Here is a 23987-nt window from a genome sequence, read left to right as displayed (position 1 = left end):
GATACTAAAGTATCCATAGTAAAGTAAATTAAATTTTCTCTATATCGAAAGCTATGTTGGATATAGAATATTAGATGTTGAGCACATAGAAAACCATCTAATTTCAATGGACTGGGGCGACTCGAGCGGTTGGGTCTTCCCATTTTAACGAAATGGTTTTTGATTTTTGAAAAAATGTTTGAAGGAGATAGCGACACATGTTTCACGCGACACCGCCCTCTCAGAATCTATTAAGACAAATGACACGAACGGCAAGTATTTTAGTAATTAGTACGAAAAAAAAAGCTAGGGAGGATCCATCTCTATCGCCATCCAGATCACCGCTCTAATGAAGACCAAGGAAAATGGACGACCGATTGAACCCGGTATGAGCCACCTCATAACCGTCCGCTTGTCTGGACTGACACTGCTCACTCTCCCATGTACCATCCCAGTTTTCAAAGGCCGGTGAATCTACCTGTCGGTGATGGAATCAGTTACGGATGACATTATTGAATCAGTATACATTACCGTTCGAACATAGTGCTTTATTATCCGGAGCCCAGGATAGTGCTGGATGACGGTACACAAGACAGTATAGACTTTGTTACAGGAAACGCGCACTACAGGATAGTGGCAGTAAATGGCTGCCAGTTGTTTGACATGTTGGTTTCGAAGGCAGAGTTACGAACTATCTAGGTGAATCTTCAACATGCGTGGATGATACTGCAGGCCAGTTCGATTATTCTGAAGGATGACTCGGCCACGATTATCGGATGGATTTCAAGAGGGATCGAGGAGTCAGAGCACGGACCACTTCTTGATCCGGAACATAGGGATAATGATGAGAGATGAGAGGCCTTACATGCCAAGCATGTATTCAGAGAAGTCAATGGGGCGGCCGACTGGGTGGTTGGCTATGCGGCCCACCATTTAGGGTACATCTTTTGGTCAGGAGGGAAAGGGCTGTCAGTAGCATTCCGCGAGTTGTTGTATTTTAAGCTTGTTGGATATATTCATACAAGATATAAGAAAAAAAATATTTTATTTATTTATTTATTTTAGGGAATAGACACCGACTTGACGTCTCTCTCCTACTTTCCCATCCGTCCTTGGCACCCTGTGAACGTGGAATCCGCCATTGGAGTTCGAGAGAGGTGAGGAGCAACGGAACGGAAATCACGGGGAATAAAGTGGGGGCTATAATGGCAAGTGCCGGCACTGGGAAGGGGCCAGTTGGAACGGGGGCTAGTTGAAGAACCCTTCGCTCTCTCTTTCTCTCTCTCACACTCTCACTACCACTTCACTGTCACACATACTCTCTTCTTGGCGAGAGACCAGAGAACAAAGCGCGGGCGAAGAGAAGAGGAAATAGTACGTAGAGAGAGATGCAGAGGCGCAGGCAAAGCGCTAGCAGCCTGTCCCTCCTGCGGTGGCTGCTATCGTGCGCTATCGGCGCGCTTGCCCTAGGGGCGCTCATGGCCGTCCACGTGTTCTCCTTCTCCACCGTTCGCTCCCTCTCCGACGCCTTCAAGCTCCCCGAGGCACTCGTCACCTTCTCCCCCCTTTCTTTCTTATTCTCTTTTCTACGATTCCATTTTTTTTTGAATTTTTTACACTTAGATTGAGCCCCATTTGCTGTCGTTCAATTCATAGAAGTGCTACAATGTAAAGGAGGTTTTTTTTTTTTTTGTTGTTGTAAGATTTAATTAACCAGGATTACTATTTCAGCAATTTTGTAAGTTTTTTACTGATTTATCTACATTTGTTCAGGAAAAAATGGGAAGAAATAGAGGGTTTAAGAGGACTTATGGTTTGGATTATTGTTCTGCAGAAATGTGAGATTGGGTGTCGGAGGTGGAGCGGCGAGCTGAGGTGGGCGCAGGAGTTCGCGCCGCCCAAACTCTTCAAATTGCCGACTTTCACTCAGAAGGTGAACCAAAATCATGTTTCTTGAAGCTCACCATTCGTAAAAATCATATCTTGTTCCAGTACAATTTAGCTTGTTTCGATCCAAAAGCTTTCGTTTTTGTGATACTGGCGAAGCAATGGCTAATAATTTTCATAGATCTTAGCTAGTCTTTTGAGATGCAAAGAAGTCATCCCATCTATTTCATTGCTGTTCGCTTCTCAAGACTTGACAGTTGGGCGGCGCCAAAGGGGTTTTGCAATTCAAGAAGCTGTGGAATCCTCCATCGAGGCGTGATTTCGTGCCATGCGTGACACCCAGCTCATCATATTTGCGTAAGAGAGTTCCACACCTGTCCATTCTATTTTTTGTGACACCTTTCTGTCCTGGTTCCTTGTTGGTATGACTGGGTTTGATACTTTTCAGCTCCTTCTGACTCGAAAGGTTATTTGCTAGTTTACGCCAATGGTGGGTTAAACCAGATGCGAGCTGGGGTGGGCACCTCTTTTCCTCAGTTTTGTCATCCATTTTGGTTCCCGTTTTTGGAGGAACTGCTATTCAAAATGCTATCAATTGTTCTGTTTCTTAAGTTTCTTGCACTACATCCAAATTCATTTTCCATTTGGCATTGGGAAAAAAAAAGGTTGCTGTATAATTGGCTAGAGAACTAGGTAATGGAAACCTCAGGTATGTTTTACTTCATTAAGTTGAAAATGTCATTGATCCTGACACCTGTACAAGGTTGCTAGAGCAAACATCTTCGGCAATATGTATCACTTATTTGTTTGTTAAGAAGATGAGATATTGTGTTTTTGGGGTTACATGAATATGAGAAAGGAGGAATGGCTTCTGACTAGATGCAATGAATTCTGCCTACTTAGATTACAAGATGAAATTATGTGATGATGTGCAAGCATCAGGATACAGATTATATTCTGTAGCATGTCTGTTTCTCTTTCAGGCAAGGCAATCTCTTACATACAAGCTTCTGCTGTTTTGGAGTTGTTTGTGGCCTTTGACTTTGCACGTTATAATGCAGAGGCACTAAATACTCCTCGGCAGCCTATAGCATGTCTTTTTCCAGCTAACAAGTTACATATGCCATGTGCCTGCTTCTCCATGTAACAATCAATTTCTTTGCATAATTAAGAACCATTTCTAAATGCATGGTTGGAAGTAAAAAAGAACAGAAAAATACTGGTAAATATTCAATATGTAATGTTACAGATGAACTAAGAATTACAGTTGGATGGATCATTACTCTCAAAACAGCTACGAAGTTACGAGGCACTTAAATAGCTGCACCAGCTTAATGCTTATTGCCTTACTTTTATGAAATTGATTAAAAAATAGATTTTCTATTATATATATATGCAATAACATTAGGTTCTGTGTAGGGGTGAATATTATATTGTCAACATATTATAAAAATGTTTTTGTCTGTAATAGGTACTACTTGAAATTTTGTTTCTATATCATCACATTGATTCTATGCTCCTTCTTTGCAACAACAATATATATATATATATATATATTAATATTAATATTAAAACTTTAATGTAAAAGAGGGTGGATCTTATTCAAGATTTACAACATGGCTGATAATCAAACAGCTTTCAGCCTCACCAAGTTCAATTTATTTGCACAGCCAAGTCACTTATTACAATGGTCTTCTATGTTTTTTTCTAGTCAAAATCTTGACTTAATCAGCCTCATAACATTTTATGCAAACCTAGCTATCTTTAACAACTAACTGAGACTGATTTTTGTGTTGGATTGCATGTTCCTGAAGTTCATGCTACCCCAGAAACTGCATCCATTGCTTTATGTATTAATGATAATTGCAAGCATGTTTTCAATACCTTATACGTAACAGACTTGATGGGGTCTTTAAATATGTTTCTCCACTATAGATCGATTAATGGCTGTAGCTACTCCCAACTCACTGATTATCTTTTACATCTGTGCTGGATAAGAAAGTTCGCACATCTACATTGTCAAGTAATATTGTCAATCAGAGCAGGTTACAGGAAATTGAATAATAGTCAACTGCAAAATCCTACCCAAATCATTTCCAGTTCATTTTAAATTATGTGTTATTGCATACTACCAACATGCACATGCAATAATTGCGCTTTGAGTTGCCTCTGCTGGGATGAGGCTTAAGAACAATCACAACACTGAGATCATATATGTTCATGAGGTATTGCCACTGCATGGAAAATATCTGTTTGTTAGATCATCATTTGACATCACATCTTCTTTTTTTGTGCTTCTTCTTCTTCTCCTTTTTAAGTATAAGTTTGTGATCTCTGTTTTGTATTTCTTTCGAATCATGCTTCTGTACAATATATGGCATCATATAGAAGTTATCTCTGTAGCACATCATCATTTACTGTTATGTAGCCTTTCCTCATGCAAGTAAATGCTAGGAGTCGTAAAACTTCTATTCTAAATCAAAGGCTTGGTGAATTATTTCCTATTTTCTGTTTTTCTGTTTGTTTATTGGTTGATCATTCAAGGACATAATCATTTTGAATGGCAGATATGCGACATGGTAGCTGTTGCACGTTTAATTAATGCCACACTTGTTGTTCCACATCTCGATAAAAATTCATTTTGGCAAGATTCTAGGTACATTCTTTGTTTCATAAGTGCCTTTTTTATATGAGTCTGTAGGTGAAAACTCCCTGAATGCCTTTCTTTTTGTAGTTTCCTTATATATGGGTGGTGATATACCCACATGTGCATGCAGGGGAATATCACCTACATGGTTTACAGCTTCAGATCTGCTGTTGTATGGGACCCACCGATATTTGGTGCAGGATGTAGAAACATCTATAAATAGGATCATGAACCAATCATGAAAGGAAGCATACCTGGATCCATAAGCAATCTGATGAACGATCAAGTCCTTCTTCGTATCTCCCTCTTGGCCCTACGTTAATGACACCCACGATGGCTGGTTCTGTGTCGATTTGTAGGGCCAAGAGGGTGAGACCCATAAGCCTTATCCTTCCATCAAGGATTAAGGGAGTTTCCACTTCTCTAGGAGTCAGTTACGGGATTCATTCTGTAACTGACCACGTTGTGGTCATGTGGGTCAAAACCCAACATTCTCCCACTTGGCCCATATGACCATACTTTAGTTAGAATGATATAAACATTAGGCGCGCATCATTCTAATCCATAGTCACTTGGGTCATCATAATACCATAATTAAACAACTTACTAATGCGAGTCAAGGCGGTTCCACATCAACATAATGACATAGTTCCTTCCAAGTACTACAACACTAGCAAATTATTTAACCACAGTCCATAAATGAGAAGTATCTTTAATGGTCAAACATTATGTCTTTGTCAGAGACAATTCCTGTAATCATACATTCAAACCCATACATGTACATATATTTGAAGAACAGGAAAAACAGAAACATAATTAATTATATCTAAGTGTCGAAGAAATAAACATAATACAATCCTCAATTAATATCATGGATTACAACTAAGACCCATTCTTTCAACATGCTCTTTAAAAGTCTTCGGTTGTAAACCTTTCGTCAAAGGATCTGCAATCATGAGCTCTGTCCTCATATTTTCTATAGACACATTTTGTTTCTGAACTTCCTCCTTGACAACAAAATATTTAAGTTCGATGTGCTTGGCACCATTAGAATATTTGTCGTTTCTGGAGAAATGGACAGCTGCAGTATTGTCACAAAAGATTCTCAGCGGCCTGGCAATAGAGTCGACAATCCCAAGTCCCGAGATAAAGTTACGCAGCCACAAACTATGAACCGTGGCCTCAAAGCATGCCACAAATTCTGCTCCATGGTGGACGAAGCAGTGCTTGTCTGTTTGGCACTTTTCCATGGGATTGCTCCTCCAGCTAATAGGAACAAATAGCCAAACGTTGACTTTCTACTATCCACACATCCAGCAAAGTCTGAATCCGAATAGCCAATCACCTCAAGACTATCTGACTTTCTATATATAAGCATGTAATTCTTTGTTCCTTGCAAGTATCTCATCACTTTCTTTGCAGCTTTCCAGTGATCCATCCCTGGATTACTTTGGTATCTTCCTAGCATTCCAACTGCAAAACTGATGTCCGGTCTGGTACAGGTCTGAGCGTACATCAAGCTACCAACTGCAGAAGCATAAGGTATATTTTCCATCTGCTTACGTTCCAATTCATTCTGTGGGCATTGCATGAGACTAAATTTATCCCCTTTCTGAATTGGAACAACACTGGCTGAACAATTCTCCATACCAAATCTCTCTAGAACTCTGTCTATATATGCCTTTTGAGACAACCCTAACAATCCACGTGATCGATCACGAAATATTTCAATGCCTATCACGTAGGTTGCCTCATTCATATCTTTCATTTCAAAGTTCTTTGAGAGAAAAACCTTTGTTTCATACAATAAGCCAAGATCACTACTGGCAAGCAATATATCATCAACATATAGGACCAAAAAGATAAACTTGCTCCCACTGACCTTCAGGTATATACACCGATCAACAGTGTTTTCCTTAAAACCGAAGGAAGTGATGGTATCATTGAACTTGCGATACCATTGTCGGGAAGCTTGTTTAAGACCATATATTGACTTCTTTAATTTGCAAACCATGTGTTCTTTTTCCTTTAATGGAAAACCTTCGGGCTGGTCCATATAGACTTCTTCATCTAAACTCCCATTCAGAAAAGCAGTTTTTACATTCATTTGGTGCAACTCTAAATCATAATGTGCAACCAAAGCCATAATGATTCTAAATGAGTCCTTTTTAGATACAGGAGAAAAGGTCTCTTTATAATCAATGCCTCCTTTCTGAGTGAAACCTTTGGCCACCAGTCTGGCTTTATGTCGTTCAACATTACCATTTGAGTCGAGCTTGGTCTTAAAGACCCACTTACACCCAACTGTTTTACAACCTTCGGGCAAATCAACAACATCCCAGACTTCATTCTGATCCATTGATTTCAACTCATCTTTCATGGCATCAATCCATTTGGTAGAATCAACACTTTCTATGGCTTGTTTAAAAGAAACCGGATCTTTTCTTGTCCCTATATCAAAATCAAATTCTTGTAGATAAACCATATAATCATTTGGAATGGCAGATCTTCTTTCTCTTTGAGATCTCCTTAATGTCATCCCTTGTGGTTCTTCTACAACTTGTTCAGTGGTGATAACTTCATTATGGAGTGTTTGATCATTAATTTGTTGTTCATTGTTATTAAACTGCGTGACAATTGTAGGAACAACAATTTTCTTAGAAGTCATGGGTAAAGGGACTTGCACCCTAACTTCTTGAATTTTCACATTTTGTGGTTTATCACTCCCACTGGTTTCACCATTCTCAATGAATTTGACATTACCGGTCTCTATAATTCTCGTACTATGGTTAGGACAGTAAATCCTATACCCTTTGGATTTTTCGGGATAACCTATAAAGTATCCACTAATCGTTCTAAAATCCAATTTCTTTTCATGTGGATTATAAATTCTGGCCTCCGCCGGACAACCCCAAACATGCAGGTGTCTTAAACTCGGTTTTCTTCCTGTCCATAACTCAAAAGGAGTTTTTGGAACTGCCTTACTAGGAACCCGGTTTAATATGTATACAGCGGTCTTAAGGGCTTCCATCCACAACGATATGGGTAACGGAAAATTACTTAACATACTCCTAACCATATCCATAAGTGTACGATTACGCCTTTCAGCTACTCCATTCTGCTGTGGCGTTCCCGGCATAGTGTATTGAGCACGTATGCTATGCTTTTCTAAGAGTTTAGCAAATGGGCCAGGGTGTTGTCCTGTTTCATCATACCTACCATAATATTCACCACCTCTATCAGACCTGACAATTTTCACCTTTCTATCTAATTGTCTTTCAACCTCAGTAATGTATACCTCTAGGACATCCACTGCCTGAGATTTTTCATGCAACAAATAGACATAACCATAACGTGAAAAATCATCAATAAAGGTGATAAAATACTTCTCTCCACCAAATGATGGAGAGTCAAAAGGCTCACAAATGTCTGTATGGATAATTTCAAGAAGTTCTTCACTTCTTGTGGCAACTTTCTTTGTGTTTGGTTTGCTTTCCCTTAATGCAGTCTACACACATACCGAGATCAGTAAAGTCTAAGTTTGACAAAATTCCATCCTTTACTAATCTCTCTAATCTTTCTTTGGATATATGACCCAATCTTTTATGCCACAAGTTAGAAGATCTTTCATTTATCATGTTTCGTTTAATTCCAATATTACGATGCAAGGTCATAAGAGTTTTAGCAAAATGATTATCAAGATTTACTTTATATAAGCCATCACACAAAACACCAGAACCAAGAAAGACATTGTCTTTGAAAAGACGCAAACTAGCATTCCCAATTTTAAAGAAATATCCTTCAACATCAAGTTTAGAAACAGAAATTAAATTTCTAGAAATAGAAGGAACATAAAGAGTCTGAAGCAAATCTAAATGACAACCAGTATTTAAAAGCAAACGATAGGTTCCAACAGCTGTTACAGGAACTTTAACCCCATTCCCCAAAACGATAAAACTCTCATTTGGATCTTGCATCTGGGTTGTAAGGAATCCCTGCATCGTATTTGAAACATGAACATTAGAACCTGAGTCAAACCACCAAGTATTAGAAGGAACTTCAGTAAGGTTTGATTCAAAACATACATAAGCCAAAGGCTTACCTTTCTTTTCAAACCATGCCTTGCGTTTATGGCAGTCCTTCTGATAGTGTCCCAATTTCTTGCAAAAATGGCATCTATCTTTGTTTTGTTTCTTCTTATGAACCTCGGTATCATGATGAGGCTCTTTACCCTTGGATGGTCCACTCTTTATGCCCTTTCTTGGCTTCTTCCATTTCTTCTTGGCTCCATGACTTACAAGATTGACAGAATGATATCCTTGTTGCTTAAGTCTTGTCTCCTCTTGTACAAGCATACTGGTCAATTCATTCACATTCCACTTATCCTTAATAGTGTTATAGTGAATTTGAAATGATCCAAATTGAGGAGGCAAGGAGTTCAAAATAAATTGAACTAAAAAGGATTCATTCACATCCATCCCAAGAGCCTTCAGCTTAGCAGCTATATTTGTCATTTCAAGGATATGCTCATGCATTCCACAAGTACCATCAAATTTCATGGTGGTAAGTTTAGCCATTAATGTCCCAGCCAGAGACTTATCAGCAGATCGGAAACGTTCTTCCACAGTTTTCAATAATGCTTGAGCACTGTCACATTCAGGAAGCGTTGACTTGATATTGTTCGCTATACTCATCCGCATAAACATAATGCTCAATCTGTTCGATCTTTCCCAAGTCTTATAAAAAGATCTTTCTTCCGAGCTGCTCAAATCAGTAATGTCAGCCGGTTTCTCAGATCGGAGTGCTAAATCAAGATCCAAAACACCTAGGTGAAACTGGACTTGTTCATTCCATTCTGAGAAATTAGATCCATTAAAGATCGTAACAGATGAAGCTTGCGAATGAAGCGAAACAGGAATAGATACTGCAATAAGAAAATTAACAATAAGAAAATGCTTACAACATTAACACTTTGAGTTAGCAATAATGATGAATAACATAAACAGTATTACCATAATACACCTTTGGGTTGTAATTATGAAACACTAAATTACTATTATGGTGATTCCCAATTCACCTAGGAATAATTAATGATATAGGTCCAAAATTCAAATAGGTCTGTTGCCTTTGAGCATCCAAAACCTATTAAATCAAGAATACTCATTAATTATCCTAACTCAGCAAATCAATCATTTGAAAGTGGTGCACCTTTGGGCCAATCCATAATATCTCATGATTGAAAAACTGTAAGTTATAATTTGCAAAGTCATTATCTTAATACCTGGGATTAGAGTATTTGATGACTTGATGTCTATTAAACATTCTAGTTGGGTTACTTTGGCAACTACCAAACTATTTCATAATATAGACATCAAATTAAAATAATGACATTGCACATAATTGACAATTCATAATATGACAAATTAAAATAAAACATGTATTTAATATTTTACTAATCTATACAATCAGTACATATGTCATATCATGCTATCAAGTATACTAAAATGTAAAATAAATGACAAAATTTTTTATCACATTACCCTACAAGGACCTCTGCATAAATAATATATTTTATAGGGACTAAATTAACATATTTTGAGGACATCTAAATAAGTGATATGCTTTATAGGGACTAAATCAAAATATTTTGTTTCTTATAGCCCTGGAAGGATGTCAGCATAAATAAAATATTTTACAGGGTCTTAACAGAGACAATTTCATCTTTTAACAGCCCTCTAAGGATTTCAGTATAAATAAAATATTTAACAGGGACTTAATAGAAACATTTTCATCTTTTAACAGCCCTCTAAGACTTCAGTATAAATAGAATGTTTTACAGGTACTTAACAGAAACATTTTCATTCTTTTTTAACATCCTGGAAGGGCTGTATGCATAAATAAAATGTTCCATAGGGGCTTAACTGAAAATTCCTCTTTTATTGGTCAAACGAATTCGGGTTTCGGATCGAAACCCAAACACCCGAACCCGTTATGCCTGTTATGCCCCTTTTAAATATGCAGACGGGTTACCTATTCCGGGTTCGGGTCGAAACCCATGCCTGAAACCCGTTAGAGCATAAATTAACCCTTTTTTTTTTTAAATGGGAAGAGGAGACGGGTCGGCCCGACCCGTCTTCTTCCTCTTTTAGCGGCGGGCTAGGGTTCCGCCGAACCCAGCCCGCCTGCCTCCGGTCTCCGGGCGGCGAGCGCGCCGCCTCCTTCCGGTGGACTCGCCGCCCGATGGCGAGCCCACCGACGGTCGCACGCCAGCAGGGGCACGCCGACGGGTTGGGGTTCCGCCGAACCCAACTTGTCGGCCCTTAGGAGCGGCGATCGGCGTTCATGCCGCCGGATGCAACGCCGCCCGACGACGACTACCCGGGCGATCGAGTCGCCCGCAGGAATCCGCCGCCCGACGGTGATCATCCGGTAAGTTTGTCATCCTTTTTTTTTTGTGTGTGTGTGTGTGTGTAATGGTGGCCATGGCCGGCGGTTGCGCCGGATCCTTTGATGGCTCTCGGCGCCACATGCCGGCCAGATCCGGCATTGGGATGGGAAGGAAGCCATATGCCATATGCCGACCAGATCCGGCATTGGAATGGGAAGTTTTGCCGGCCATCACAGGGTCGGACCATCCCATTGCCAAGTCCCTGCGGCCGTGGAGGACTATCCATGGACTGTCAAAAATGGGCCTTTTACCATGATCTAGTTCTACCCTTTACAGTGATCTGGTTCTAGGATGAACCAGGCTCTGATACCACATGTAGAAACATCTATAAATAGGATCATGAACCAATCATGAAAGGAAGCATACCTGGATCCATAAGCAATCTGATGAACGATCAAGTCCTTCTTCGTATCTCCCTCTTGGCCCTACGTTAATGACACCCACGATGGCTGGTTCTGTGTCGATCAATGGGCAGAGGGTGAGACCCATAAGCCTTATCCTTCCATCAAGGATTAAGGGAGTTTCCACTTCTCTAGGAGTCAGTTACGGGATTCATTCTGTAACTGACAACGTTGTGGTCATGTGGGTCAAAACCCAACACAGGACCCACTCAGTAGCTGCACTGCTGTGCAAGCATGTATGTGACTTTTCCCTGCACCTATGTGTAGGTAAAACATCCCTTTTTATTTTTTGTTATTGTTTTTAAAAAAGATTACTTCCTATGTTGATGACTTTGTTGTTCGATGACAGCAATTTCTCAGATGTCTTTGATGAAGAACATTTCATCCATTCTTTGTCAAGTGATGTTAAAATAATAAAGAAACTGCCAAAGGAGTTGAAGGGAACTACCAAAGTCATCATGCAGTTTAGAAGCTGGTCTGGAGTAGAATACTACCAAGATGAGATATCTCGGTTGTGGGATGATTATCAGGTAATGCATTTTATAAGGGAATCTATTTGTTATCTTTCCTTCACTGTTCACTGTGAGTTGATAATTGGTGGCATTCCTGATGCAAATGCTTTTCTTAATAGGTTATTCTGGCTGCTAAGTCTGATTCTCGTCTTGCCAACAACAATCTTCCTCCTGACATTCAAAAGCTTCGTTGTCGTGCTTTCTATAAAGCACTTCAATTTGCTCCCCAAATTGAGGCACTGGGAAAAGTAATACTTAATCCATGTTTTTTTAATTCCTGTTTTACCATATCATAAACGACTTTACTACTATGACTGTCATTTATGTTTTTGGTGATGTTAAATCTGTAGTTATTGGTGGAGAGAATGAGGTCCTATGGTCCATATATTGCTTTGCACTTACGTTATGAGAAGGACATGCTTGCTTTTAGTGGCTGCACCTATGGCTTGTCTCCTGCTGAAGCTGATGAGTTGGCAAGAATCAGGTAAAAGTTTCATACAAGGGTTTTTGTAGATTATTGTTTGACCTAATAAAATGTATAACTAGTTCAGTTATATTAACTTAGACCTGCTATTGCTTCATCCTGCAGGGAGAACATTTCATATTGGAAGGTGAAGGATATTGATCCCCAGGAACAAAGGACAAGAGGGTACTGCCCATTGACTCCAAAGGAGGTGGGAATTTTTCTTTCTTCTCTAGGATATCCATCAAATACTCCTGTATATATTGCAGCAGGAGAGATATACGGAGGAGATTCTCATATGGCTGAACTCGAAGCCCGCTTTCCCATTATAATGAGCAAGGTACAAAGAATTATGTTTGCTGTAACTAGAGGCTGCCTATCTTAATTTCAGCTTTTTTGTGCACTTAGTATTGTAGCTAGCATTGGTTTGACTTTGTTATTAGTAAACTGTATAGTTTGTTCACAGTTCCTTAGTTTTGTAGCATATACAATGAGCATACCGTTTGCATTGGTTTATGGCTATTTTAAATTTTTCATTTGTGGACTTTCTCAGCAAAAGCATTAGTTTTGATGCAAATTACTTTTTAGAAATGTTACTGCCATGGCTGGCAATCACCTTAGATTGCAAATCCAGTATTAGTCTACCATGGATATCCTATACACAACAGCTAAGTGACAAAAACATCGGACTCCGTTGCTTCATAATCGCTCCAGATACATGAAACAGGTTTAGAGATTAATAGAAAGCAATATTTTGAAAGAAAGCCTACAAGAAACAAAAACCCATAGATGCAATTTTTGCTTAAACCCGCCCAATTTCTTAAGTCAGGAAGACCTTACTAAAAGCAGTTAAGAAGGTTAAAGAGTTATACTCCTCATCATCTGTGAGTCTTCTTCTGCTTGATGCCCCATACTACTTTAGCACCAAAATTCCATGACCATAAGCCTCTTCTACCAAGACTTATTAAATCCTGCCATTTGTGAAGAAGAAAGCTACTTAGAAGTAGTAATTTCAAGCTTTGACTCTACAATTTGCCATTTGAAAGCCTGCAAGAATCAAATGATCCAATAATCGCTAGTGTTCTACAAGAATCCCTACCAAAGACCACAAATGATGCCAGATGGTAAGAGGTTAAGCGAAAGAGGGGAAAGAGATCGAGATAAAGAAGTAAATAGGAAAAGAGAGATAACAAGTGGAATTTACCACTAAATTCAAAGAAACTTTAGTATAAAATTCATTCCAAATCCTTCACTGTCTTTCTTTCCTTGCATATAGATACAAGATGACCTTACATATCCCACTGCATTAATACTTGAAACTTTATAAGATATAAATAAATAAATACTTTCACACACCATGCATGAATCATAATTGTTGTGGTTCAAATTTGGCCCGAGGGTGACCACGTCGGGGGAGTCGAGAGAGCTGCCGGCCGGAGCGGAGAAAGGAGAGCCACCTTTCGTGTGACGGCGTACCTGCACAAAGCCTCATCGGTGGTTCCGGTGAGGGCCCTTCGATGCTCAAGATAGAGTGGATCTTAGTTGATCCAAAAAGTTCCTTAGGCGTTACTTGATGGGGCTATTTATAGTTTCCATAGAGGTGCCCAGGTGGCGAAGGTATGGCCCGTCCTCATCATGGGAAGAGATGGCTTTTAGCCAAATGGCGCGCAGCTAGAGCTTGCTTGAAGCGCATGGCGTAGGCCGTTTTTGTAAACAATAAGGTGTTGGCAGATGTGGCAGGGTATGGCTGGAGCAGCATGGTGTCGTCCTTGGTTGTCGTTGGCCAGCAAGCAAAACATCACGCGGTGAAGTTGTAATGTACGGCCACGTATGCAGACGTGGGCACGCATGTGGATGCGGACGTGGGCGAGGTCGAGCTCGATGAGAGGTCGCATCATATACTTAGCGAGGTCAGCTTAGTGGGCGTTGAGGTCGGGCTCATTCGGGGGCCGCGACATATGTTTAGTGAGGTCGGCTTGACAGGTGCTGAGGTCGGCTTGGCCTTTTCAATTCTAAGATCTGCTCGGTAGGGTGCCCCGAGCTCGAGGGTCGGGGGACGTTGTTGGATAGGGCGCCCCAAACTTGGCCGGAGCGCGTCGTCGAATATCAAGGGTGCCCCGAGCTCGGGTCGGGGCGTGTCGGCAAGTATAAGGGTGCCCCGAGCTCGAGTCGGGGCGTGTCGGCGAATATAAAAGGCGCCCCGAGCTCGGGTCGGGGCGCGTCGTTGTTTAGTCATGCGGTCGAAGGAGTTCTTTGGCTCGCATTCGACGCAGCAAGGCGCCCCGAGCTCGAGCCCGGGACATCATTATAAGCATCATAAGAGGTTGCTGCAGGTCGTAGCAGCGGAGAGATCCGACCAAAGTCGGCTGAGCCTTCGGTGAAGTCAAAGATCGGACTGGCTCTTAGCAGAACCGAGGTCTGAGCTGGTCGGTGCTGAAATCTGCCCGGCTGGAATGGGATGATTCCTTGTCCTGAGCAGGACGATCCATTTTGCCCCCCATCAATAATTAATAATCTTAGAAATAATAAGAGATATATTGAATAACAATAACACATAATTAAAGCATAATAACCACTAGCTATTAATAGCATAGCTAATACTACGCTTTGATTTCTTGAGTAAATTACAGGCCACTCTAAAATGGGCTGAACCAAAATAGATTGAGCGATATAGTTGGTCTATCACTTCTGCGGCAAACACTTTTGCTGCATCGAACTCATTCCCGAGCTTTGTTAAGAACTTGATGGTGTGGGCCTATATATGTTTTCTACTGTGCTGTCCGAAATCTTTTCTTCTTGCACCTCTCATTCAACATCTTCTGTCGCAAGTGATGGTGCGGTCCTATATGATTTTGTTCAATAAAGTGAATAAACTCTTGCAGTATTTTTTTCTACAAGATTGTGGTGGAATCAACATGGGTGTAGTAATAACAAATAATGAGCAGATATATACTCCTTGCAAGTAAGGATCTTCATAATCTTTGTAAGTATAGTGAGGAGAAACATGGCTATTTACCAAATATGACTCTACCTTTCAGCCAAAACCTTTAAAGGATCAAAAGAATTAATCCTGGTGATCAATTTTAAGATATAATTTCTTGGAATTGAGTTCTTGGTCGAACCTGGGTTTAAGTTTATGAGTCCTAAACCGATTCAAAATTTCCAAACCATGCAATAATCCATCCTTATAGTGCATGCAGATTGGTAACTCCTCCTTACTGGCCTTTGGTTCCAAAGATTAAAGAAATTTGTAAACAGATCGAAGCAGTGAGAGACTGCACAAATACAAGACTACCCAAGGGGGTCTATGGGTAAGATTGTGGTGATAAATGATTAGACAAGTTACTAATTCACCTGCTTAAGGCTATTCTAACTTTAACCAGTCTAGTTTTATTGTTTTTGGACCAGGTATCAAACTTTTTCACCACCTTTTGCTCTCAGTGATTAGAATGAGTCAAAATAATAACTGGGTTAAATAAATAATTAGCATGGGGGGATTTGAACTCAAGACCTCCAGCAAACATACATGTTGACTAACCAATAAATCCCAAAAGCTTAAGCTGACAAGAAAGGAGTCAGCAATGTATATCAGGCTTAACATCCTTTCATGTGACAACATTTAAGCGTGCCTTGCCCAGCAGCCCTACTATAAGCAATGGAAGCGTTAATTAATAGTTTAATACCCCATGTTCAGTAATTTCTGTTATCTAGACAATCATGTTCACCAAATGGTTGAATATATTGCTAGTTCATGCTCCAGTCTTACCAGGAAGCAGATATTTGATGATGTGAACATAGTTCTTTTTTGTGTTTTTTTAACTGAACTGTGAATGGTTCTCGTCTAATTAGGTATACTCAATTTAAACTGTGGGCATGTTTGGTTTTCACTGATCACTTTATTTGGTGATGAAATTGAATTATCTAACCTTTACTAGTCGATAAGGATTAATCAATGTTATATATCTAAGTGAATGAATTCAAATAATTGATTTTGAAGTAGCACACAAAGGTGTTCTGAAGGAAGCTACAGAGTTTTACACTTTCTTTATGATCCGTAATTTTGTGATTAGCATAATTTTACTATTCTATTTTAAAGTTTTTAATCAAAAATATACTGGATGTGAAGAGAAGCATGTGTATTTGCATGTTTTCTAGTTTGGAAAGCACCATCTATGAGTTGGTCCTTGCGTTGGCTCTCACAGAATTGGTTAAGAAATACCATTCCTTATCATTCTTCCTGAATTGATTAGTTTAATTAGGTGACTATTATCAATTACATTGTTTCTTAATTTTTCCTTGGAACAGTGTTGCAAATCTTGTTTTGCAATCTTAAATGCAGTATATGGCTGCAGAAGATTAATGCACAAGATAAATGTACATCAATTTTTGTCAAACTGTTTAGATTCTTTCTTTAATGACCCTCAAACATGTTCGCACACATCTCTCCATATGACAGGTCCCAGGTTCAAACCTAGTGGTGGTCAATAACCACCATAATTCTCAAAAAAAAGAAAAAGGAAGAAAAAAAAGAGAGACTCAAACAGGTTGTGTATCAGTTGTATGAAAGCCTCATCCTGGCTGTGTGATGCCTGTGAGTTAAGACTGCATGGTACCATTGTCTGATGCAGGAAACAAGAATTATCTCTTTATACAATGCTTCACATAATGCTAGGAGAATATTCAGGTTTGTCTAGGCCTTCACAAGTCTCCTATAGTTTCACAAATCTCTTATAGTTGTTTTGAAAAGCCATGAGCCAAGTCTCTTTCATGGAACCCACCTATTTCCCAGTCACTAGAGACGCTTGGAATGAATCTGTCGCCATACCATCTTTATTGCTGAGTTCTTCATTTCTCCTTGTGTTCACTTTTTTTCTTATCTTTCCTTGTTATGTCAAATTTTGTTAGTACTTATGCACTTAAAATCTCGAACCTTTTGGCAGGAAAAATTGGCATCAGCAGATGAACTCAAACCCTTTAGTCATTATGCCTCACAAATGGCAGCCTTGGACTACATTGTATCAGTGGAGAGTGATGTTTTCATCCCCTCATATTCAGGCAACATGGCAAGGGCAGTCGAAGGTCACCGTCGTTTCCTAGGCCACAGGAAAACAATTACTCCTGACAGGTAAACTTGATGCATGCGTGCATATATGCTGTTTGTTCACAGGATGGACCCCCAAGTTTACTTCATTGTTTCCAAGCAGAAAAACACTCGTTCGTTACTTTGATAAAATCAACCAGGGGGCTCTCAAAGAAGGGAAAAAGCTATCAGACACAATCTTAGAAATCCACAAAAGACGGTATGCAAAAGTAAGGGAATTGTGTTTGCATTGCTTTCATGTTTTGATGCTGATGTTTTCCTGATGAATTTTGTAGGCAAGGGTCTCCACGGAAGAGAAGAGGACCCATTTCTGGAACGAAGGGTGTACAAAGGTTTCGGACAGAAGAACCATTCTATGAGAACCCTCTTCCTGATTGCTTGTGTCGGAGGCAAGAATCTCAAGATTGGAATGGTTCTTTGGCTAACTCGTAATATGGCATGGAAGACTTCTGCAGTTCTACACAAGCATGGGACAGGTCAGTAATTATATAAAGGCAATTTATATCCTGTTAGTGGATAATTTGGCATGGAAGATCCCCTCCAGCAGCCCAGCTATCATTTGGCATAACGAATAACCAAAGGTGGTAGAGCTTGTGGGATTTCAGGAGTCCCGTGGGGTTTGCATGTTCTGAGCCCGTAAGCTGTAATGGATGAGTGTAAATGCTGATTGTCTGTCTACATTGTGAGAGTGCAGCTGTGATAGATAAGGGATCCAAATTTTGGACATGTATGTATGCAAAGGAATTGTCTGGGATTTTTAGAATGGCTTGATTGAGCCTAACAGTTATCCGAAAATAATAAGCATATTTGTAATATAATTACATCAAGGCAGCAAAAGAACAGAAATAAAATAAAATAAAAAATACAGGCCCAACAGGTGTCTCTCTCTCTCTCTCTCTGTGTGTGTGTGTGTGTTGTGTTAAATTCAGGTCTTATTTATCTGTATTATTATTTTTTAAGAAGTTTGCTTTTGTAATGATTGGTTAGATGACCTAGGGCTTTTCTTCGATTTCTGAGGGTGTAGCCTATCGTTGACCTTGCATCATTTAAAGACATGAATAAGTATCTAAGCTCTTGATGATGCTTATTCCTTTTGCAGCATCTAAGCTCTGTTGTTTTGCACATAAATTTTTTTGATGACAATGGTGGGAAGCATTTCATGTAAGTAATTGGAAAGTTAGCATGTCAAACAGTCGGGGAGTTTGTCTTCTTGAGCGGAGAGCGGAATTGTAAAAACCACAACTACGTTTTCCATTTCAACTTTTTTTTAAGCTTAGGTTTCTTTCCAAGCTCTACGCTACTAATATGATACGATCTATTACCGCCGGGAAGCCTTGTATAATACCATCAAGGAAGACTTTTTTCATATACATAATAATACCATTACAAACGACGATATTTAAGATCCCGTAATGTTGCAACCGAGACAAATTTTTCTTCATAAAAGAAATAAAGTCTAAATCTGATTAATGATTGGCAATAGCTTTTTATTTATATAGTTTTTTTTGGGAAACTTGTCCACGCAGTATAAATATTGTGCGGTTCTCCAATTTATCAACAAAGCACAACCGAAATATCAATGAATCCACGTATCTTGATGTCGAGCAGAAAGAGCTGCTCCTTGCAACCTCAAAGCTCCCATGGCGACGTGATCGAAGCAACCTCACATATTCTCTATTGATAGTACATTAGCAGAAGCCATGTAGGAAACATCTCCCATACAAGATAACAAATTCTAGAAAAAACAGGAGGATGCCGACAACCCAAAAACACATCCATCCATGCATGCATGTATTAGCCAACCAAGTTAACTTAAAAACCAAAAATAGAGAGCCTATCCAATAAACTCGAAGCAAATAATGCTGTTGAAGGCCCACCGAGGAAGATGGACGCTCGAACGGCTAATTTTATTCACCAGTAGATGATCTAGTACACCAAATCAAAATACCAGTATTCAATCACATATTGTAGCTAAAAAAATCTAACAGTTCGACGTTCCTAATAAGAAACAACGAGTCAGGCTAAAAAAAGCAATTGCAGCAAGGTTTAACTGGCAATGTTTTTTTCCAGTTGTTCCTAAAAATACGAATCCAGTGTAGTAGACAAAGTTGATACTATCCGGGGCCATCATCAGCAAGCTCAGGCCCTCTCACCACGAATCCTCTTGGCCAGCTGAATGTCCCTGCACATGATCGTCACGCGCTTGGCATGAATGGCACAAAGATTGGCGTCCTCGAACAGCCCCACAAGGTATGCCTCTGCTGCCTCCTGCAATGCAAGCACCGCATGGCTCTGGAATCGCATATCAGTCTGCATTGTTGTGAGATATTAAAATCACGTATAATTCCAGCATCAGCGGGGAAGATACAAAAACATCAATAGCAAACACCAATTAATCACATTATCCCCGAAACCTCACCTTGAACTCCTGAGCAATTTCCCTGACAAGCCTCTGGAATGGCAGCCTCCTGATCAAAAGTTCGGTGCTCTTCTGGTACTTGCGAATCTCACTGTCCCAATAAAGAAGGTAGTAGCTAGTTATGCAGCAAGGATGCATCAAAAGAAGGTAGGACGGCAATAGAATCGTACCGCAAAGCAACAGTTCCAGGCCGGAAGCGGTGGGGCCTCTTCACTCCTCCAGCGGTGGGGAGAGACTTGCGAGCAGCCTACAGGTTATAAACAATATGCAGCGTCAACAGAACCGCTGAAAACCAACTTAAAAGAGGATAGAAAACAACGACAAAACCTTAGTGGCGAGCAATTTCGTAGGGGCCTTCCCTCCGGTAGACTTGCGAGCAGTTTGCTTGGTTCGAGCCATCTGACAAACGAGAGTGCCATATGTTAATGACTTTAAACATCACTCAAAAATACATTGATCACAATGCCGTATCTGAATGCAATCCAGCATTCAGCGAGAACGCTGCAAAACAACAACATAACATTGCTCTTTGCTTAATTGTTGCTGCAACCTGCCAAAGAAAATTCATGCACCTAAAATTCATGCAACAGCATAGGTATTTTTGGTTTCTTTGCTCACTGGGGGCCTCTCTCTCTCTCGATCCATCCATCCATCCATCCATCCATCCATCCATCCATCCAATATTTATTGAGTTGCAATTTAACTTATGGCTTATGACAAGTTCTCAAAAGACTGTTTGCAAATTTATCCATGATCATGAACACTAGGATGCAAAAGTCGCTCAACATTATCGAGTTCAATAAAACCAAGCAAGAGAAAAGTTCAGGTCGCATCAAACTTGTTCAAGACAAAGAATACGCTCGATCACATAAACAAGAAAATCCTATTCATTCAAAACAATAAAAGAGAAGAAAAGTTCGGATCGCATCAAACTTCTTCAAGACAAAGAATACGCTCGATCACACAAACTAGACAATCCTATTCATTCGAAACAATAAAAGGGAAGGAAAGAACCCGAGATGTTGCCAGAGATAGAACGGAAGAAGAAATCAAAAGCCATCAGGTAGCAAAACCCCAGTCCTTATCATGACCATATATTTCAGCAACAAAAAGAAAAAATAACAAAAAGCTTCCCGAAAAGAGGAGAAATCTCGGACCAAACTAAACCGCTTCTCCCTAAAATTAAAGGACTAATCATCGAAGAAGCACTGCAAACAGGAAATTGGAGATATTCATAAACAACCCAAACCGATCATATTAGAATCTTGCTCATCGATTTAGGGCAACAAATCAGCAAATTTCTATCAAAAAAAAAAAAACGAGAACTCCACAAACTCAAATCCCGAAGAACAAGAATATGGCCCTAAAACAGCAGCAAACCCCCCGTAGAACACAAACTCCTGCCCTAATCCAAGGATCAGAAACGATAAAGAGTTTTAAAAAGAAGAGAAAAACTAAAGGCTTCTCTCACCTCTTCTCTCTGCTTCTCTCTCGAAGAGGCTTGAGACTTGAAAGAGTAATGGGAAGCTCCGGGGGAGGAGGCCTATTTATAGGCCTCACTGAGTCGGTTGTTTCTCTTTCCCGCGCAATCTAACGGCCGAGGTGGATCCCGGCCGAGGTCCGACGTTGTACGGCGCGTTCCAACGGTTCAGATTTACAGATGACGAGAGAATCGGATCGGACCACCTTAACTCTGGCCTCCTATTGGTTGACGAGTTTTCTTCCAGATAGTGTTGGGGTGATTATCCGAATATTCCTCAATAGTTGCAATTATCCCCTAATTATTAGTGGACTTATCCCCATAGCTATTTAGAACATATGCAGTTCTTATGCAAGCTTATGCTTAGTTTGCAAGTTAGAACATATTTAGTCCTAATTCTCTTCGTCGACGCAAGTTCGTAAAGAATTAGGAAGCAACCTTGATGGGATCAAGTAGTTGTGCCTCCAGTTGTTAGTGTAAAAGTGGTGGGAGCCATTACTGACATACCCATGCATGGAGGAGTACTATTGTTTCAATAAAAGGATGCACCATCGTCATTTATAAATACTGTCGCACGTGCTGAGTTGGTGCACGGCCAAAGATATATATGGAGAGGACAGCCATCTTCTTCCCAAATACTGGGAGGCTTCCTATAGGAGAGGCACCAACCTGTCCATTTTAAAAAGCATGCATGCCTCCCACTCTCTCTTCAAGCGCAGTCTCATGTTTAGTGTCTTTCTTAGCGTGACTTCCAATCTTTCCCTTGGTTACGGAGCTTACAGCAGGAAGTTCCCATCCCATGTATGATTGTGAGACAGTCGGATGGCTGTGATGAGAGCCGCTTCCCACAATATACTGCATGGTGGATATATTAGCGTAAGGTTCCTTCAGACGTGCATGAGGAAAAGCTGAAATAGCAAGTTCTACAAAGAACCAGCTGATGAAGATGTACGTTACCTTATTAAATTTTTCCATTTTCGGTCTTTATCATAAAAAAAAGTTTGACTACGATCACATATTACATTGGATATGGAAGAAGCTTAGAGACTAGCCCCCGAAAATAAAAGAAACTACATAGGCACAATTATGCATGTGTTCTAGGACCAAAAGAGTATACAAAGATACGAAGCATCCAGCTAGGCGTTGGCAAAGAACAGCTCAAAATAGCTGCAGGACATAGCCCAGATCAGTTTTATGGAGAAATGTTTGCAAGTTGAAGGAGGAGGAGTTGGCAAAATGGGCCGGCTTGGAAGTATCAGGTTAAGGAGAATTCAATGTAGCTAGAGGAGGATTATACATGCGTCCCACTGCCCTACAAGGAAGCTAGGGACAAGATGAGATAAGAAGAAGCTTGAATGGGCCGTCGCCTTCATGCTTGAACTTGCTTTTAACTTGGGCAATGGGGATAATATAAGATTCTGGGATGATTTATAGCTAAGAGACATATTTAAAGCTTCTATTCCCTAGTCTTTACCAGCTAGCAACCAAGGACAACCTCACGGTGGAAATGGAGAGAGAGAGTTGGCTTGGTGCGTTGATTCTGAGGGGCCCCTTGTATCTAAAGATGATCAGGAGCTGAGTAAGTTGCATGAATTATTATATGGTGTAAGACCTAGCAGGGTGGCAAAACAACATCCCTGAAGCTGACAATACTTTTTCTGTGGCATCTTTCTCCAAATTCCTTAACAATAGGGGATTTCTTTTGCCAAATTATAAATCTCTATGGAAGGCATCGGTACGTGAGAAAGGGTTTTCATGTGCCTTTCGCTCAAGCATAGGCTCAGTATTAAAAATACTCTCTTGAAAAGGGGTTGGGTTGTGACTGCTAGGTACCCTCTATGATTCTAACGCTGCCTGAAACCATAAACCTCTATTCCTCCACTGCCCCTTCTTCAGAGGTGCGTGGAATGCCCTTAAATCTTGCCTATGATCGAAGGTTGGCCGGGTTCCTTGTTCTCCCTCAACTACTTGGAGGAAGAGACGTGTGTCGTACGTCAAAGTTTAGGAAAACCTAGGACCAGTGGGCCCTTGCAGTGTTACGATGCTGAAGGATAATGGCAATGTCTTTCTACAGACTTCGATATATATCTTCGGCTCTTCCTGCTGCTCTGAAACTTTGATATTGCCGCTGCTTTGGAACTTTTTACCTTATGGTGTATTGGGTATAAGGCCGCCTTCTTGCTTCACAGATGATTGTATTCTTCTAAATCCTGCTCAGTGCTGTTGCTTTATAATTATTTTTGCCCATTGCTATACAACCAACATAAGCTCAAACATGCAGTATAGCAAATTCATTTAAAACTCGCATTGGATTTCAATGCGAGTTCTAAATCAAAAAAAAGAAAAAAAAGAAAAAAAATCGGAACTTACATTGAAAATATGAATTAGGATATGGATCGAAATAAGCATTTACTGTGCCACAGAAACAATTAACTGTCAATTCACACCAACTTATTAGGGAATGTACGACTTAGGACGACCCACGCTTGGTGCAAAGGATGTCAAAGTCCTATGCTTTAAAATAATCCTTCATCTTTACTATTATAGTGCATCATCATTCATATCTATACTATTATAATTTAAAGTACCTTTACTATTATTTTAAAGAAAATAAGCATTGCATACCAGCTCAACCTTCTTGCTCCCTCGT

General features: G+C 40.1%; 2 protein-coding genes across 2 annotated transcripts; one reads left to right on the top strand and one right to left on the bottom strand.

Annotated features, from left to right (window-relative positions):
* Window positions 1-1072: 1072 nt before the first annotated feature.
* Window positions 1073-18330, top strand: LOC103701780 (O-fucosyltransferase 7-like). Its single transcript, XM_008783952.3, has 12 exons — window positions 1073-1523; window positions 1814-1912; window positions 2124-2223; window positions 2315-2382; window positions 4434-4522; window positions 11712-11892; window positions 11994-12122; window positions 12225-12358; window positions 12464-12677; window positions 17278-17462; window positions 17542-17637; window positions 17714-18330. Exons 1-12 carry the CDS (start codon window positions 1368-1370, stop codon window positions 17868-17870), a joined length of 1608 nt encoding a protein of 535 aa, XP_008782174.3. The 5' UTR covers window positions 1073-1367; the 3' UTR covers window positions 17871-18330.
* A 487-nt stretch (window positions 18331-18817) lies between these two features.
* LOC103701779 (histone H3.3-like) lies at window positions 18818-21372 on the bottom strand. The gene is made up of 5 exons (XM_089926538.1): window positions 21329-21372; window positions 20185-20256; window positions 20028-20104; window positions 19858-19948; window positions 18818-19748 (listed from the first exon to the last, which is right to left on the bottom strand). Exons 2-5 carry the CDS (start codon window positions 20254-20256, stop codon window positions 19578-19580), a joined length of 411 nt encoding a protein of 136 aa, XP_089782664.1. The 5' UTR covers window positions 21329-21372; the 3' UTR covers window positions 18818-19577.
* Between the last annotated feature and the right edge of the window lie 2615 nt (window positions 21373-23987).

This window comes from Phoenix dactylifera, chromosome 12 (genome assembly GCF_051530095.1).
Source record: "Phoenix dactylifera cultivar Ajwa chromosome 12, Ajwa_hap1_PhDact_Kaust_v1.1, whole genome shotgun sequence".
Lineage (NCBI taxonomy): Eukaryota > Viridiplantae > Streptophyta > Magnoliopsida > Arecales > Arecaceae > Phoenix > Phoenix dactylifera.
Note: the sequence above shows the minus strand (reverse complement) of the source record. Positions and strands in the feature narration are given on the sequence as shown.

Bases quoted from the DNA above. Each gene is read 5' to 3' on its own strand.
- LOC103701779 (XM_089926538.1), bottom strand. From the start codon at position 20,256: ATGGCTCGAACCAAGCAAACTGCTCGCAAGTCTACCGGAGGGAAGGCC. The intron at 19,949-20,027 runs GTACGATTCTAT...TTATTGGGACAG, and splicing joins CCTGGAACTGTTGCTTTGCG to TGAGATTCGCAAGTACCAGA. The intron at 19,749-19,857 runs GTGAGGTTTCGG...ACAACAATGCAG, and splicing joins AAATTGCTCAGGAGTTCAAG to ACTGATATGCGATTCCAGAG.
- LOC103701780 (XM_008783952.3), top strand. From the start codon at position 1,368: ATGCAGAGGCGCAGGCAAAGCGCTAGCAGCCTGTCCCTCCTGCGGTGG. The intron at 1,913-2,123 runs GTGAACCAAAAT...AAGACTTGACAG, and splicing joins TGCCGACTTTCACTCAGAAG to TTGGGCGGCGCCAAAGGGGT. The intron at 4,523-11,711 runs GTACATTCTTTG...GTTCGATGACAG, and splicing joins TCATTTTGGCAAGATTCTAG to CAATTTCTCAGATGTCTTTG.